Consider the following 15627-nt stretch of genomic DNA (forward strand, 5'->3'; position numbering starts at 1 on the left):
TCTAAGACTTCAGGAGCCAGATTGCTAGATTGAGCGATGCTGGATTCGGGTGTCTGATCTGTCGTTTGTGTTGAGTTAACAGATCTGGTCTGTTTGGTAGTTTGATATGAGGCACTACTGACAGGTCTAGTAGTGTTGTGTACCAAGGTTGTCGTGCCCAAGTTGGTGCTATGAGTACGAGTTTGAGTTTGTTTTGACTCAGTTTATTTACTAGATAAGGAATGAGTGGGAGAGGGGGAAAACGTAAGCAAATATCCCTGCCCAACTCATCCATAGCGCATTGTCCTTGGAGTGAGGCTGTGGGTACCTGGATGCGAAGTTTTGGCATTTTGCGTTTTCTTTTGTTGCGAATAGGTCTATTTGCGGCATTCCCCAGATTTTGAAGTAAGTTTGTAGTATCTGGGGATGAATCTCCCATTCGTGGATCTGTTGTTGCTCTCAACAGATTCTCTGCCAACTGGTTTTGAATTCCTGGGGTGTATTGCGCTGTTAGGTGAATGTGATTCACCCAATGCCAAATTTTTGGTGCCAAGAGACAGTTGTGATGTGTGTGCCTCCCTGTTTAAGTAATACATTGTTGTCATGTTGTCTGTTTTGACAAGAATGTGTTTGTGGGCTATTAGCGGTTGAAATGCTTTCAACGCTAGAAACACTGCTAGTAGTTCTAGCTGATTTATGTGAAGTTGTTTCTGATGAGTGTCCCATTGTCCCTGGATGCTGTGCTGGTTGAGGTGTGCTCCCCAACCTACCATGGAAGCATCTGTTGTGATTACGTATTGAGGCACTGGGTCCTGGAAAGGCCGCCCTTGATTTGAATTTATATGATTCCACCATTGTAGCGAGGTGTGTGTTTGGCGGTCCATCAACACTAGATCTTGAAGTTGACCCTGTGCTTGTGTCCATTGTGTTGCTAGGCACTGTTGCAAGGGCCGCATGTGTGATCTTGCATTTGGGACAATGGCTATGCATGAGGACATCATGCCTAGTAGTTTCATCACTAATTTTACCTGGTACTTCTGGTTTGGGTGCATGCTTTGTATTACGTTTTGGAATGCTTGTACCCTCTGTGGACTTTGAGTGGCAATAAGGCTCCTAAGTATTGTTGTATTTGACACGGCTGTAGGTGTGATTTTTGGTAGTTTAGTGAGAAACCTAGTTTGTGAAGGGTTTCTATGACGTATTTTGTGTGTTGAAAACACTGTTCTTGTGTGTTGGTTTTGATTAACCAATCATCTAGATACGGGAATACGTGTATGTGCTGTCTTCTGATATGTGCTACTACTACAAGGCATTTTGTAAATACCCTTGGTGCTGTTGTTATCCCGAATGGTAACACTTTGAATTGGTAATGTACTCCTTGGATTACAAACCTTAAGTATTTCCTGTGTGAAGGATGTATAGGTATATGGAAGTACGCATCCTTTAGATCTAATGTTGTCATGTAGTCATGTAGTCTTGTTGTTTGAGCAAGGGGATTACGTCTTGAAGTGTCACCATGTGAAACTGATCTGATTTGATGTAAAGATTTAGTGTTCTGAGATCTAATATGGGTCTTAGAGCTTTGTCCTTTTTGGGTATGAGAAAGTACAGGGAGTAAACTCCTGTTCCTTTCTGATGATTGTGTACTAGTTCTATTGCATCTTTTTGTAACAACGCTTGGATCTCTAGTTGTAATAGATCCATGTGTTGTTTGGACATGTGTGTTCTTGGAGGCACATTTGGTGGTAATTGTAGGAATTCTAAGCAATAACCATGTTGGATGATGGCTAGGACCCATGAGTCTCTTGTTATTTCCTCCCAATTTTGGTAAAAATCTGTTAGTCTCCCCCCCACTGGTGTCATGTGTTGGGGATTTGTGACACTGAAGTCACTGTTTGTTTTGAGGGGTCTTTGGACTTTGGAACTTCCCTCTAGTTTTAGGGAACTGTCCACTTCTGTATTGTCCCCGAAAGCCTCCGCTCTGATACTGGCTCTGGTATGTGGGCCTGGTTTGTGAGGTTGAGGGTTCTGTGGTTTGGCCCCGAAACCCCCCTCTAAATTGTGTCTTCCTAAAAGTGCCTCTACTCTGCCCATGGCCTTGGCCGCATCTGTATCCTTTTTCAGCTTCGATAGCTGTATCCATTTCCGGCCCAAACAACTGCTGTCCATTAAAAGGCATACTAAGCACAGCCTGTTGGATTTCGGGCTTAAATCCTGAGGTGCGTAGCCATGCGTGCCTCCGAATTGTGACCGCTGTATTCACAGTTCTTGCAGCTGTGTCTGCTGCGTCCATTGCCGATCGTATCTGGTTATTGGAGATACTTTGGCCCTCTTCCATCACTTGTTGTGCACGCTTTTGGAATTCTTTGGGCAGATGTTCAATAAAGTGCTGCATTTCATCCCAATGGGCTCCGTCATATCTTGCCAGCAATGCCTGTGAATTGGCAATGCGCCATTGATTGGCTGCTTGTGCTGCCACTCTTTTCCCCGCTGCGTCGAACTTGCGACTTTTTTTGTCAGGTGGTGGTGCATCTCCGGAGGTGTGCAAACTTACCCTTTTACGCGCTGCACCTACTACTACTGAGTCGGGTGTCAGTTGCTGCGTAATGTACATAGGGTCTGTTGGGGGAGGCTTGTACTTTCTCTCCACCCTAGGACTGATGGCCCTGCCTTTTACGGGTTCTTGAAATACCTGCTTTGCATGTTTTAAACATTCCCGGTAACATGGGAAGACTTTGGTACTGACTATGTGTGGACAACAGAGTATTAAATAAAAAGTAATCTTCAATAGGTTCAGCGTGCAATGTCACGTTGTGAAAAGCAGCTGCTCTGGACACCACATGTGTGTAAGCAGTACTGTCTTCAGGTGGTGATGGTCTTGCTGGGTAACAGTCGGGACTATTATCTGACACAGGCGCATTATAAAGGTCCCATGCATCTGGGTCATCTTGGCTCATTCCTGTGTGCGTCGGAGACTGCCTCATAGGTGGGCTAGCAACTGGTGATTGTTGCGGTGAGCGTTGTGGTGATGGTGGCGGAGTTACTTGTCTTGCCACTTTTGCCTGTGGTCGTTTATCTTTATCCTGGAAAGCAAGTTTCCTTTTCATCCTTATAGGAGGGAGAGTTCTGATCTTCCCTGTCTCCTTTTGGATATGGAGCCTTCTCTGTGTATGATCTGGCTCCCCTGCCTCTAGTTCTTGTCCGAATTTATGGCTTTGCATTTGTGTGGAAAGCCCTTGTTCCTCAGTGTAGGTACTTCTTTTCGGCTCCGAAACCGGATGTTTCGGTATCGAAACCTTTTCAACTGTCTTTTTTGGCTCCGAAGCCACTTTTTGGAGTTTCGGTGTTCTGATCTCTCGGTGCCGACTCGTTTCGGTGCCGGTATCTCGATGTCGAGATTGTTCTGAACCAGTGTCTCGGTGCAGAGTCTGGTCTGTGCCGGTATCTCGACCGGAGTCGGATGACTTCGACACATGTGTGCCCTTTTTCGGTGCATATGGTCGGTCACCAACTTTTTGGGTTAAGCCATGGTGTAGGAAGTTGGCTCTGTATGCACTATTTCAAAGTAAGGAATAGTATGAACTGAGTCCAAGGGTTCCCCTTAGAGGTAAGATAGTGGCAAAAAGAGATCATACTAATGCTCTATTTTGTGGTAGTGTGGTCGAGCAGTAGGCTTATCAGAGGGTAGTGTTTAGCATTTGTTGTACACATACAGGCAATAAATGAGGAACACACTCAGACAATTCCAGGCCAATAGGTTTTTGAATAGAAAAATATATTTTCTTAGTTTATTTTAAGAACCACAGGTTCAAGATTTACATGTAATACTTTAAATGAAAGGTATTGCAGGTAGGTACTTTAGGAACTTTGAATTAGCAAAATAGCATATACAGTTTTCACATAAATCACATATAGCTATTTTAAAACTAGACAGTGCAATTTTCAATACTTCCTAGGGGGAGTAAGAGTTTTAGTTTTTGCAGGTAAGTAAACCACCTACGGGGTTCAAGTTTGGGTCCAAGGTAGCCCACCGTTGGGGGTTCAGAGCAACCCCAAAGTTACCACACCAGCAGCTCAGGGCCGGTCAGGTGCAGAGTTCAAAGTGGTGCCCAAAACGCATAAGCTTCAATGCCCCGGTTCTAGTCTGACAGCAGGTAAGTACCCGCGTCTTCGGAGGGCAGACCAGGGGGGTTTTGTAGGGCACCAGGGGGGGGGGGGGACACAAGTTACCACAGAAAGTACACCCTCAGCAGCACGGGGGTGGCCAGGTGCAGTGTGCAAACACACGTCGGGTTTCCAATGTAAATCAATGGGAGACCAAGGGGTCTCTTCAGAGATGCAGGCAGGCAAGGGGGGCTCCTTGGGGTAGCCACCACCTGGGCAAGGGAGAGGACCTCCTGGGGGTCACTCCTGCACTGGAGTTCCGATCCTTCAGATCCTGGGGGCTGCAGGTGCGAGTCTTTACCAGGCGTCGGGATCTGGTAAGCAGGCAGTCGCGGTCAGGGGGAGCCTCGGGATTCCCTCTGCAGGCGTCGCTGTGGGGACTCAGGGGGGGGCAACTCTGGCTACTCACAGTCTCGTAGTTGCTGGGGAGTCGTCCCTGAAGTGTTGTTTCTCCACAAGTCGAGCCGGGGGCGTCAGGTGCAGAGTAGCAAGTCTCACGCTTCTGGCGGGAAACGCAGTTGTCTTGAAGTTGCTTCTTTGGAAACAAAGTTGCAGTCTTGGATGAACAGAGCCGCTGTCCTCAGGAGTTTCTTGGTCCTTCTAGAGCAGGGCAGTCCTCTGAGGATTCAGAGGTCGCTGGTCCTGGGGGAAGCGTCGCTGGAGCAGTGTCTTTAGAAGTGGGGAGACAGGCCGGTAGAGCTGGGGCCAAAGCAGTTGGTGTCTCCGTCTTCTCTGCAGGTTTTTCAGTTCAGCAGTCTTCTTCTTCTTCTTAGGTTGCAGGAATCTGAGTTCCTAGGTTCTGGGGAGCCCTTAAATACTACATTTAAGGGCGTGTTTAGGTCTGGGGGGTTAGTAGCCAATGGCTACTAGCCCAGAGGGTGGGTACACCCTCTTTGTGCCTCCTCCCAAGGGGAGGGGGTCACATTCCTATCCCTATTGGGGGAATCCTCCATCTGCAAGATGGAGGATTTCTAAAAGTCAGAGTCACCTCAGCTCAGGACACCTTAGGGGCTGTCCTGACTGGCCAGTGACTCCTCCTTGTTTTTCTCATTATCTCCTCCGGGCTTGCTGCCAAAAGTGGGGCCGTGGCCAGAGGGAGCGGGCAACTCCACTAGCTAGAGTGCCCTGTGGTGCTGTAACAAAGGGGGTGAGCCTTTGAGGCTCACCGCCAGGTGTTATAGTTCCTGCAGGGGGAGGTGTGAAAGACCTCCACCCAGTGCAGGCTTTGTTACTAGCCACAGAGTGACAAAGGCACTCTCCCCATGTGGCCAGCAACATGTCTCTAGTGTCGCAGGCTGCTAAAACCAGTCAGCCTACACAAATAGTCGGTTAAGGTTTCAGGGGGCACCTCTAAGGTGCCCTCTGGGGTGTATTTTACAATAAAATGTACACTGGCATCAGTGTGCATTTATTGTGCTGAGAAGTTTGATACCAAACCTCCCAGTTTTCAGTGTAGCCATTATGGTGCTGTGGAGTTCGTGCATGACAGACTCCCAGACCATATACTCTTATGGCTACCCTGCACTTACAATGTCTGAGGTTTTGCTTAGACACTGTAGGGGCACAGTGCTCATGCACTGGTGCCCTCACCTATGGTATAGTGCACCCTGCCTTAGGGCTGTAAGACCTGCTAGAGGGGTGACTTATCTATACTGCATAGGCAGTGTGAGGTTGGCATGGCACCCTGAGGGGAGTGCCATGTCGACTTACTTGTTTTGTCCCCACCAGCACACACAAGCTGGCAAGCAGTGTGTCTGTGCTGAGTGACGGGTCCACAGGGTGGCATAAGACATGCTGCATCCCTTAGAGACCTTCCCTGGCATCAGGGCCCTTGGTACCAGGGGAACCACTTACAAGGGACTTACCTGGATGGCAGGGTGTGCCAATTGTGGAAACAAAAGTACAGGTTAGGGAAAGAACACTGGTGCTGGGGCCTGGTTCGCAGGCCTCAGCACACTTTCAAATCAAAACTTAGCTTCAGCAAAGGCAAAAAGTCAGGGGGGTAACCATGCCAAGGAGGCATTTCTTTACACCAGGTCACACCTTTCAACATGCACAGGTACTGACAAGCCCTAAAAGTGGAGGAAAAGTGTTTCAAATAAATAAAAATTAAAAAAGCATCTTCCATATGGTCCTTCTTTTAGGGGACTTAATGACCTGTAGCCACCAAAGCTACTAATTAAAAGATAAGGTGCCATCTTAATGGAGCCTAGGATCTAATTGTTAATGTTGTGTATCATCCCCCTCCTTGATCTTCCACATAGGATTGTGGCGATCCTTGTGGAATTTTCCAAATTAAAACTTCTATATCGGAGAGTGGTGCGGTGAAGAAGATGGAGAGGGTGGTAAAGGTGGAGGAATTGGACCGGTGGCCACATACTTTTTCTTAAGGGATGTCTGTAGATGAATGGCCAACTCAAATGAAGGCTGACGTTTAAATTGAGTTGGTGTTAGCTTGGTTGATTTTGCCACGATCCGACCAGCATTAGCCTGGATACGTATCTTTTGTTTCGGATCCAGTTCCCCTCCATAGACTGTAAAATAGGCCCTGGTGCCGAAACAGTAAATTCTGAAGCAGGTATAACTTTTGATGCCAAAGAAGCCTAGTATTTTGGTACCAAAATAGGTGCCAATATTGTTGGATCCAAAGACATCAATGGTTGGCTTGGTGCTGAACTCATTCGAGTGGGAAGATTGGCAGGAGCTTTAGGCTTAGCCTTCATTATCGAGCCAGAGGGCAGGGAATCCTTGGCACTTGTTTGGTGCCTACCATGCCCTGACAGCAGTGGTGGCCCAGCAGCCATATGTTCAGTCATTGCCGAATTGTTGTTTTTAGGTAGGACAGGGGCCTTTGTACACACTGCGTACTGCGCCAATGTAATTCCCTGCATGTGCAGGCTGGTCTCAGAGTCCAATTCGGAGTCTGGACTGGAGAAGTGCTCCTCCTCTGCTGAGGAAGCTTTATGTACCTTTTCATGTGGTTTGAGGTCTTGGATGTCCAGTGTCTCTTACAACTCCTTGCACTGCATTTCTTTTCTACATGTCAGACGATCATGCAGCATCTTCTTCAATCGAAACGATCGACATGCCTCAACTTTCCTGGTCGTGATCAGGAGATCACGAAAGGTTACATACTGAGTGGAGGTCTGCATGTGTATATTTAACGTGGCAGCACGGACAAAATTGAAAAGGTGTCCATTCCATCAGCAGAGCATTGTTTCTGTGTACAGAACTGTGAAAATAAATGAAGCCTGACCAGGCGAGGCCCAAAAGCCGGGAGTGAAGGGCATCAAACTGCAGTGGGTTTTTCTTACTGCATTTGATGTATGTGAATAGAACGTGAACGAAAATACTAGCAAGTACGGAAACGTATATTGTCTGAATGGAGCCTGATACAGTCTCGAACTACAGCACCAAACACGTCCGAAACAATCCAACAATTGAGTTAATGCCCATGTGCATTATCACAGAGATGAGGAGTCACTTTAATTTGTGACTCCAACAGCTTCTTTGAAGAAAAAAAAAAAAAAAAAGCTTACCCACATCTGGAACCAACACTGGATGGCAGAAATATGCAGAGCATGTGTATCGATAGCCACACAAGCCATCGAGGAGTTTCTTGCAAAGCCTAGTCATGTAGATTTTTGATTGGTGATTAGTGTGGAGGAATGAACTGTGAATCAGATGGATTGTACTTCACTGAAGTAACGTGAAAGAACTTAGGTGGTTGCATTTATACATTTTGTTTCCAACATCAATGACGTCATACTGTATTTATCACAGGATGATGTGCTGCATGGCTAAACACTTATAAGGTCCAAAAGGCAAGACCTATTGGCTATGCTGGTTTGTTTGTACAAGAGTGGCCATTTCGGCCTCAAGTCTGCTCTTCTTTAGTTCGAATTAGAGTGCTTTTTGATCAAATGACCGTGTTCTTAAGCATTGACTGCTCTAGTATCCAAGTGCTTCGCTTTCTCTACTTCTCCAGTGGAAGGTTGCGTTGAGGCTTTCAGCAGTGTTTTGCCACCACTGGTATCCTGTGTTTGGAATCCATGTGGTTTGCTGACCTTCAGTCAACGCATGTTTCAACGTCAAGGCTTCCTTGGAGGGCTTAGTGTCTGACACATTGGAGTCTGTGCCTTTCGGCAGTTTGGTTACCGTCCCTCCTTTCAGCATCCTTCACCGCCTCGCGATCCTCGCCCCCTGAACTTCTAAGTCCAACTGATCTTCCCACTCTGCTTCAGAATTCTCCTCATCATTGCATAAGCCAAGGTCATTGAGAGATTCCTGTCTGAGTTCTTGCTATAGTGTAGTGCTCTAGTTTGTTGAGGTCTTTGCTTGAGTGCTTTTGGTACAAACTCCATGCAGGCCTCACCATCTTCAACCAAGTGGTCCTTTGGTAAACAAGGGATGCAGACTTAGTAGAGGTCACTTTTCACAAATTTGCGCTGCAGTTAGGGCAGAACTTAACAGGGTTATTTTCAATTACCATTTTCTGCCGTTCCTCTCCAGCCACATGGCTCTTACGGGTGGAGTCTCCCTTCGGGATTGAAAAGGCTCACCATTTCCACTTGTAGTTTTTCTCGCTGTCTTCAATGATTTTTGTTTTTTTATTTATTTATTTTTTACATTTTTCAACTTGTCTTTTCTCAATTCTTCAAAGCTTCTATTGTGTAGCCATTTTAGTTTTAGCTCCATGCACTTTATTTTAGCACACTAGGTCTGCCACTGTGCACTTTAACCTAGACATATTTTATTCAGCTTCATTTATTATTTTAACAATAGCCACTTATGCAGTCTTGTTTTATTTCTCTCTATCTAGCGGTTCTTGCTTAGGCCACTATTACGTTCTCAAACAAGACATTCTTGTTCACTATCTGCTTCTTTACAGACTGCAGTAAGATAGGTTGCCAGTGAACGTGGTAAAAGTTGTGTCTCTGTTCTTCATAGAAAAACACACATCCTTACGTAGGGACATTATCGAGAACATTAGCTGTTTTATTATAAAAACACCTCCCTGTCCCTTACACGTTAGAGGGAGATTCCAGCAAGATGACCACGACAGTATGCTGATTACTGAACTCTTCGCTACAGCTGCTTATACAGACTTAAGGCCTTTGCTCAGATATGGGGGATGACGTCTTCCCAGGGGAACCTGAAGGGTAGAACTAGAACTTGACATGCTGTGCTCTAATATAGCCTTGGTAGGAATTAGTCTCACTCTAATGGCAATTTGGTTGCGTTCTCTATGCTTTACTCTCCTTGTCACAATCTTAATCCTGTTATTGCAGTACATGCTTTGTCTAAAATGCACTTGCTTCATTAAAACCCTGTTGAAACATATACTGCCTCTGCTTGTCATTGTATATGTGAGACTAATGTAACTGAGAGAAACAGATGAGATCTGAGTGACCACGATTTCCATGAGTCAATTGTGCCATGCGCTCGGCTACCCAATCATCCCTGCTCTCAGGTAAAGATGAGGCGCTACTAGTTAGCTGGAGAAAAATCCGGATTAGGGCAACAGGTGTCACCTGTAGTGGGTTAGACTTAGTCTGCCACACCGCAGGCGATTCCGACGTTCAAATCCAGTAGTCTTATTAGAATAATGAGAGTCTACAAGACACTATGGTACTTCCAATCCAAACAGTGGAAAAAATAATCGGAAAATAGCGACTACGCACATGAACTGCCAGGGCACCGTCCGACATCACATAAGGGACAAACTTACCAACAAACGGTGGTCGAAGACACCCACAACAACCACAAGAAAAAGTAAATTAAAAATAAATTAAAAAAAACCACACAAGTGTACGTTTCTGGACCCAAACCACTAGCTAGCGCAATAACGCACAGCATGTGAATCCAAGAAAGGATTCATGTGGCAAAATAAGGGTCCCCTGGTGGTGGACATTAGTCATGCCGGGAGAGGTTTATTGGTGGGCCCATTGTAGGGGACTAGTCATACGAGTCAGAGTGAATGGAATGCTTGGGTCTGAAAACTTGTGCGTGGATCCCTCAGAAGACTAGTTGAGGCAGAAGGTGGTGTATGTGAGCATGGTGGAGGAGATAGAGAAACCATGGATTACTGAAGTGTTTTTTTTTTGGGATGCCAGTTTGGGTGGGGCATCCAAAGAGTTTGCCTTGCAAGAGGAGACTTGCCTTTCAAGGCTAGGTCTGAAGGCATCAGCAGAGGTGGCTTGGCCAAACTCTTAATGGTGACAGGGAGACTAAAAAGATATTTGACTGGTGCTAAACTCCACCTAAAAAACGTTTACAGGCAACATAGATTCCTCAGATAAAGCTGTAGACCAAGGTTTTGGTGCAAGCTTCAGTTAGGAGTACAGATGCTAGATGGTCTTGTAGAAGGTAGGTCTCAACAACAGGTGGGATCAACACTTGGGTGGAGTCTTCATTAACTACAAAGTAGTCTCGTTGTGTTCAGATCCCAAAGGCAGCGGGAGACCTTGAAGCGGCAGTCACGACTATCCTCTGGGCCTAGTGTCCGACACCAATGGGAACAGTTCTCTATTGCATGGGACTTTAAGATCCTGGTTCATAGGGGAGAACATTAACAGTTCCTGGGGGCAGTAAGTATTGGTTAGTTTCTCAGGTACAGGTACAAAAAAAACCACCCTCTGCGACACTGAGGCAGCCGGGTCAAGTATGCGAAATATGTGTTGGGTTTGTCGTTGAAAACTAGGGAGGGACCCTGGGGTGGGGGGGGGGGGGTCACTCTGGCGATGAAGGCAGGGCACAGGGGGGCTTCTCGGGCCAGCCACCAACTGGGCTAGGATGAGGGCCGCCTGCTGGTCACTCCTGCACTGGTAGGTGATTCCTCTCGGTACTGGGGGCTGCGGGTGCAGTGCTTGGTCCAGGCGTCGCATTCCTTTGTTACCAGGCACTCACGGTCCGGGGGACCCTCTGGATCCTCTCTGCAGGCGTCACTGTGGGGGTCTGGAGACAGGCCGGTGGGGCCAAGTCAGTTGTGTGTGTCGTCTCTGCGGGGTTTTCTTGTCAGCAGTCCTTGTTGTAGAAATCGGCTTTCCTGGGTTCAGGGTCGCCCCTAAATACTAAATTTAGGGGTGTGTTTAGGTCTGGGGGCAGTAGCCAATGGCTACTGTCCTAGAGGGTGGCTACACCCTCTTGGTGCCTCGTGTACATTTATTGTGCTGAGAAGCTTGATACCAAACGTTCCATATTTCAGTGTAGCCATTATTGAACTGTGGAGTTCGTGTTTGACAAACTCCCAGACCATATACTCTTTATGTCTACCCTGCACTTACATTGTCTAAGGTTTTGCTTAGACACTGTAGGGGCATAGTGCTCATGCACTTATGCCCTCACCTGTGGTATAGTGCACCCTGCCTTAGGGCTGTAAGGCCTGCTAGAGGGGTGACTTACCTATGCCACAGGCAGTGAGAGGTGGGCTTGGCACTCTGAGGAGAGTGCCATGTCGACTTAGTCATTTTCTCCTCACCAGCACACACAAGCTGTGAGGCAGTGTGCATGTGCTGAGTGAGGGGTCCCCAGGGTGGCATAAGACATGCTGCAGCCCTTAGAAACCTTCCCTAGCATCAGGGCCCTTGGGACCAGGTGTACCATTTACAAGCGACTTATCTGTGTGCCAGGGCTGTTCCAATTGTGGGAACAAAGGTACAGTTTAGGGAAAGAACACTGGTGCTGGGGCCTGGTTAGCAGGGTCCCAGCACACTTTCAATCATAACCGGCATCAACAAAAGGCAAAAGGTTAGGGGGTAAGAATGCCAAGGAAGGCATTTCCTTACAAGCACCAAAATAATCCTCTTCCCTAAAGAGTTTTGGAGGATGCCCATTGGTACATCTTCTGATGTTGCTAGAGCCTTTACCTGGGGTGCCTTTGGGACTTCGAGAGACAGTTGAGCCGGGAACTCAGAGGAGCCACAGTTGCGACTGCGACCACATGTTTTCAAAGCTCCGCTGGGGGGTAATGGTTAAAGGGTACTCATTCTAACATCCATTTCAGGGTTCCATTTTTTAGTCGAAGTCCAAAGGTAAGACACTTGGTTCCTAGAGGGAGGGGCTCCATGTCCAGGGAATAGAGCGTATTTCATAGGTCAAAGGATGTCCAGTGACTAAGTGCAGCAAAAGGTAAAGGAGTCAATGTTTATTTCAATGTGTTGGTGGCAATACCATCTTATTGGAAACAGGGATTCTGAGCCTTCTCAGTATACATCTAGGCACAATGGAGAAAAACCCATAGATAGTGCACACTGTCACAGCAGATCTCGTGACTCGAAAGACTTCTCAGAAGAAAAAATTTGCAAACAGCAAAGCCCCACACTCTGTCAGAAGTATGCAGACCTACTGTTCGGGAAGATTAATAAAGTCATGTTCCTGCACAGAGGTATAGTCCAAGCTCATTCATTCAAAAACAAGCCTTTGAAGGATGCGCACTCCACAGGCAGTACTGGCACCATGTACCTTAAAGCAGCTTTACCATCCGCTTAAAAACGTTACACAAGATTTTCAGACCATGAATTTAGAAGAAGAAAAAAAAAAAAAAACCTTACCAATTCTTTCACAACATCAATTAAGACTTCCACATTCCAGGTGTGAGCTTGGGTGCCATCACTTTTGTCCTTTCCATCACTCCAGATTCCACTGCCAGGAGCTGAAATGGACTACAAATACATGTTAACTGACACAGATGACTCCAATAGTTCTACATTACACACAGATTGCAGCTCACAACCTTTAAGAAAACTAGTGCTGTTTCAGATGGAGGAAAACAATACACATTTGTAAAACTATAGAAACAAGAACTGCACTGTTCTGCAATTGAAAGCAATACCAAATTGGTACATGAAGTAAAGACAATTTTTCCTGAGGTCCTGAATAAGTGGTTAAGACTTATCTGTGTGATGTAGTTTACAGCTGTGATCCAAGACCACAACGATGGTGCACTACAATTAAGGAAATGCTACTTACCCTTTAGTTATCTGCAGAAAGTAGTGCTGTAGACTCACTTGCTTAAAATACTCTACCCATCTTGTGTTGCCCTTGGATGCTTGTAAGTTGTTTCTGATCAAACTCTTTCTAATCACAAGTTGCACTGCAACTCCTCTTGTACATTGCTCGCGGGCACAGATTTCATCTGAAGATTGCTTTTCACACATCGGGTGACCAGATGTATGGAGCTTCAAACAGTAAGATGCATTAAATAGTAAGGTGCACAAAATGCAATGCAGAGTGGAAACAAATGAAAGAAGGATCTGCAACAGCACATTCCTCTGGAAAGGAGGGTGGGTGAGTTTGAATCTACAGCACTACAAGGTACAAACAAATGCTTACAGGATAAGTAGTGTTTTCTGTTAGTAGCACGTCTTGGCTAGCATGTGGATGATGCAGAAATCTGAAGAAAAAAAAACTCCTCAAAACAGCGTGGCCTACTACAGCCTGTTGACCACATGTTAAGCCCCAGTTTTTGGCTGGTATTTGATGCAACTCTGACTAAGTGCACTGGGTCCCTGCCAACCAGTTCCCCAGTGAATGTGTTCTTTCCCAAAAAAACTGTACAAATGGCAAAACCTTTAGCACCCTCTGTAAGTCCCTAGTAAATGGTACCCCTGGTACCTAGGTCCTGAGGTACTAAAGAGGGGCCCCAAGGGCTGCAGCACGAATGTTGCCACCGTTCGGGACCCCTCACCAAGTACAGGGCAGGCTGCGCGTTTTGGTGCAGACAAAAGTGAAAACACAACATGGCATACAGCCTGTGTGCCTTGTGCCCTAATACAGTGTGCAATATATGTACGTCACTCCTACAGCCCTCTGGCAGGGTGCATTATATTCAATGTGAGGGCAGAGCTGCAAGACAAGATGGGCCGCTGCTATGTTTGTCGATTCTCAGACATAAGTGAACAGTGAAGCCATTTTAAATGCATGTGCTGGACACTGGTCAATGCAAGTTCCCCAGCTGCATGATGGCTTCACTGTTAGGAATGTTAGGCATCAAACATCTCGTAGTGATAAGCACACACTGATTCCAGTGATGGATTTATTAATACATGCACCCAGAGAGCACCTTAAAAGTGACCCTTGAAAACTTACCGCCTCGGATGTGCTTGCTGACTGGTTTCTGCCAGGCTGCCACCCAACAAACTGCTCTGGCCCCAAGGGGTGAGAGCTTTCTGCTCTAAGGAGGCCATGAACAAAAGCTTATATGGGAAGAAAGCGTAACACCCCATCCCACAGGATGATCTGCTAATTAACCTTCCTAAGACGGCAAGCCTTGAAGGGCTGCAGCCTTTGAAATGCAAATCTAGGCTCCCCCTCACAGGTGAGGAAGCCAACCCCCTTGTACAGAGCACCTTAGCACCTGGACAGACAGGACAATTAGCTAGTCCAGCAGGCAAGCCCTCCTCAAGCTATTACCACCCTTAAGGTGGGCTAAGCCAAAGAGAACACTATTTTTCAGAGGTAGTCATCACGGACATGGCATATCTAGGAATTCTGGGACAGGGTTATGCCCACTTCCTACAGGAGGTGGTCGTATAGGGGGCATAGTGACCCCCAAGAGTCAGTAGCCCATATACTACTACCCCACACACCCACATCACCTACAACACCTCTACATTCCATGGTTAGGGGAGCTCCTGACACCAGATATGGGAGATCCTGATGACCTAAGACCACCAAGGACCCATAAGAGCTGCAAAAACAGGAGGCGAAGAGAAGCAGCTGACCTTGCACCACACTGGCCTGTCTGCAATCCTTGTCGAAAATCTGCATGCATCAAAGTAGACTCATCCTGCAGCTGTGTGTCCAGAAACATAAGAGGACTGCCTGCCTTCAAAAATACTCAAAACCTCCAGTAAACAGCAGAGATTTTTTCCAGGAAACCCCAAAGAAGGGACTCTGAAGCCTTCAGAACTGTCAGTACCAGACACTTGAAGTCACCACTGCACCCGCCATCTCCAGCACGAGTTGAAGTGGACCTGTGGTGCCAACAAGGTTACCCAGCCCTCCAAAGTCTGACTCAATCGTGGTTTCACCCCTTCTGGATTCCCCATTAACACCAGTAGTATCTGCACACAGCCCACCCATCCCCCCCACCTACCCCCCCCACCACTTACCGTGACCATTACGGTAAAGAGAAACAGACACCTAAAGACACTTCTGCATTCTTTGCCCCTGAGCAATGGAGAAGAGGACCAAAGGTGCCTACCTGTGCCCAAGCATTGTGAGGCCTGAGCCCCACTGCTGGTTCAGCCCAACTGGCTTCCCGGCCAGAACCTGCAGCCTCTTCATAGTGACCAATCTCCTTTGAAACACATTGGGCGCCAGACGTTTTGCACCCTGCACCCGGCCGCCTTTGTGCCACTGGTAAGTACTGCTGGTTCTTCCTTGGACCTTGTCCACTACTCACCTTAAATCCTGTAGATTGGTCTTGTAAGATGTTGTACTCTACCCGTTTGCCGAACTTGTTTTTCCTCCCATCAGTTA

General features: G+C 46.8%; 1 protein-coding gene across 1 annotated transcript in view; it reads right to left on the reverse strand.

The window, feature by feature from the left end:
- The window catches only part of CNOT1 (CCR4-NOT transcription complex subunit 1), a 1177977-nt gene that overhangs the window by 880999 nt on the left and 281351 nt on the right, over positions 1-15627 (reverse strand). Inside the window, exon 10 of the mRNA XM_069215998.1 lies at positions 12696-12806. Within this exon, the coding sequence (XP_069072099.1) occupies positions 12696-12806 (111 nt within the window). The remainder of the gene's footprint in view (positions 1-12695; positions 12807-15627) is intronic.

This window comes from Pleurodeles waltl, chromosome 12 (assembly GCF_031143425.1).
Source record: "Pleurodeles waltl isolate 20211129_DDA chromosome 12, aPleWal1.hap1.20221129, whole genome shotgun sequence".
Classification (NCBI taxonomy): Eukaryota; Metazoa; Chordata; class Amphibia; order Caudata; family Salamandridae; genus Pleurodeles; species Pleurodeles waltl.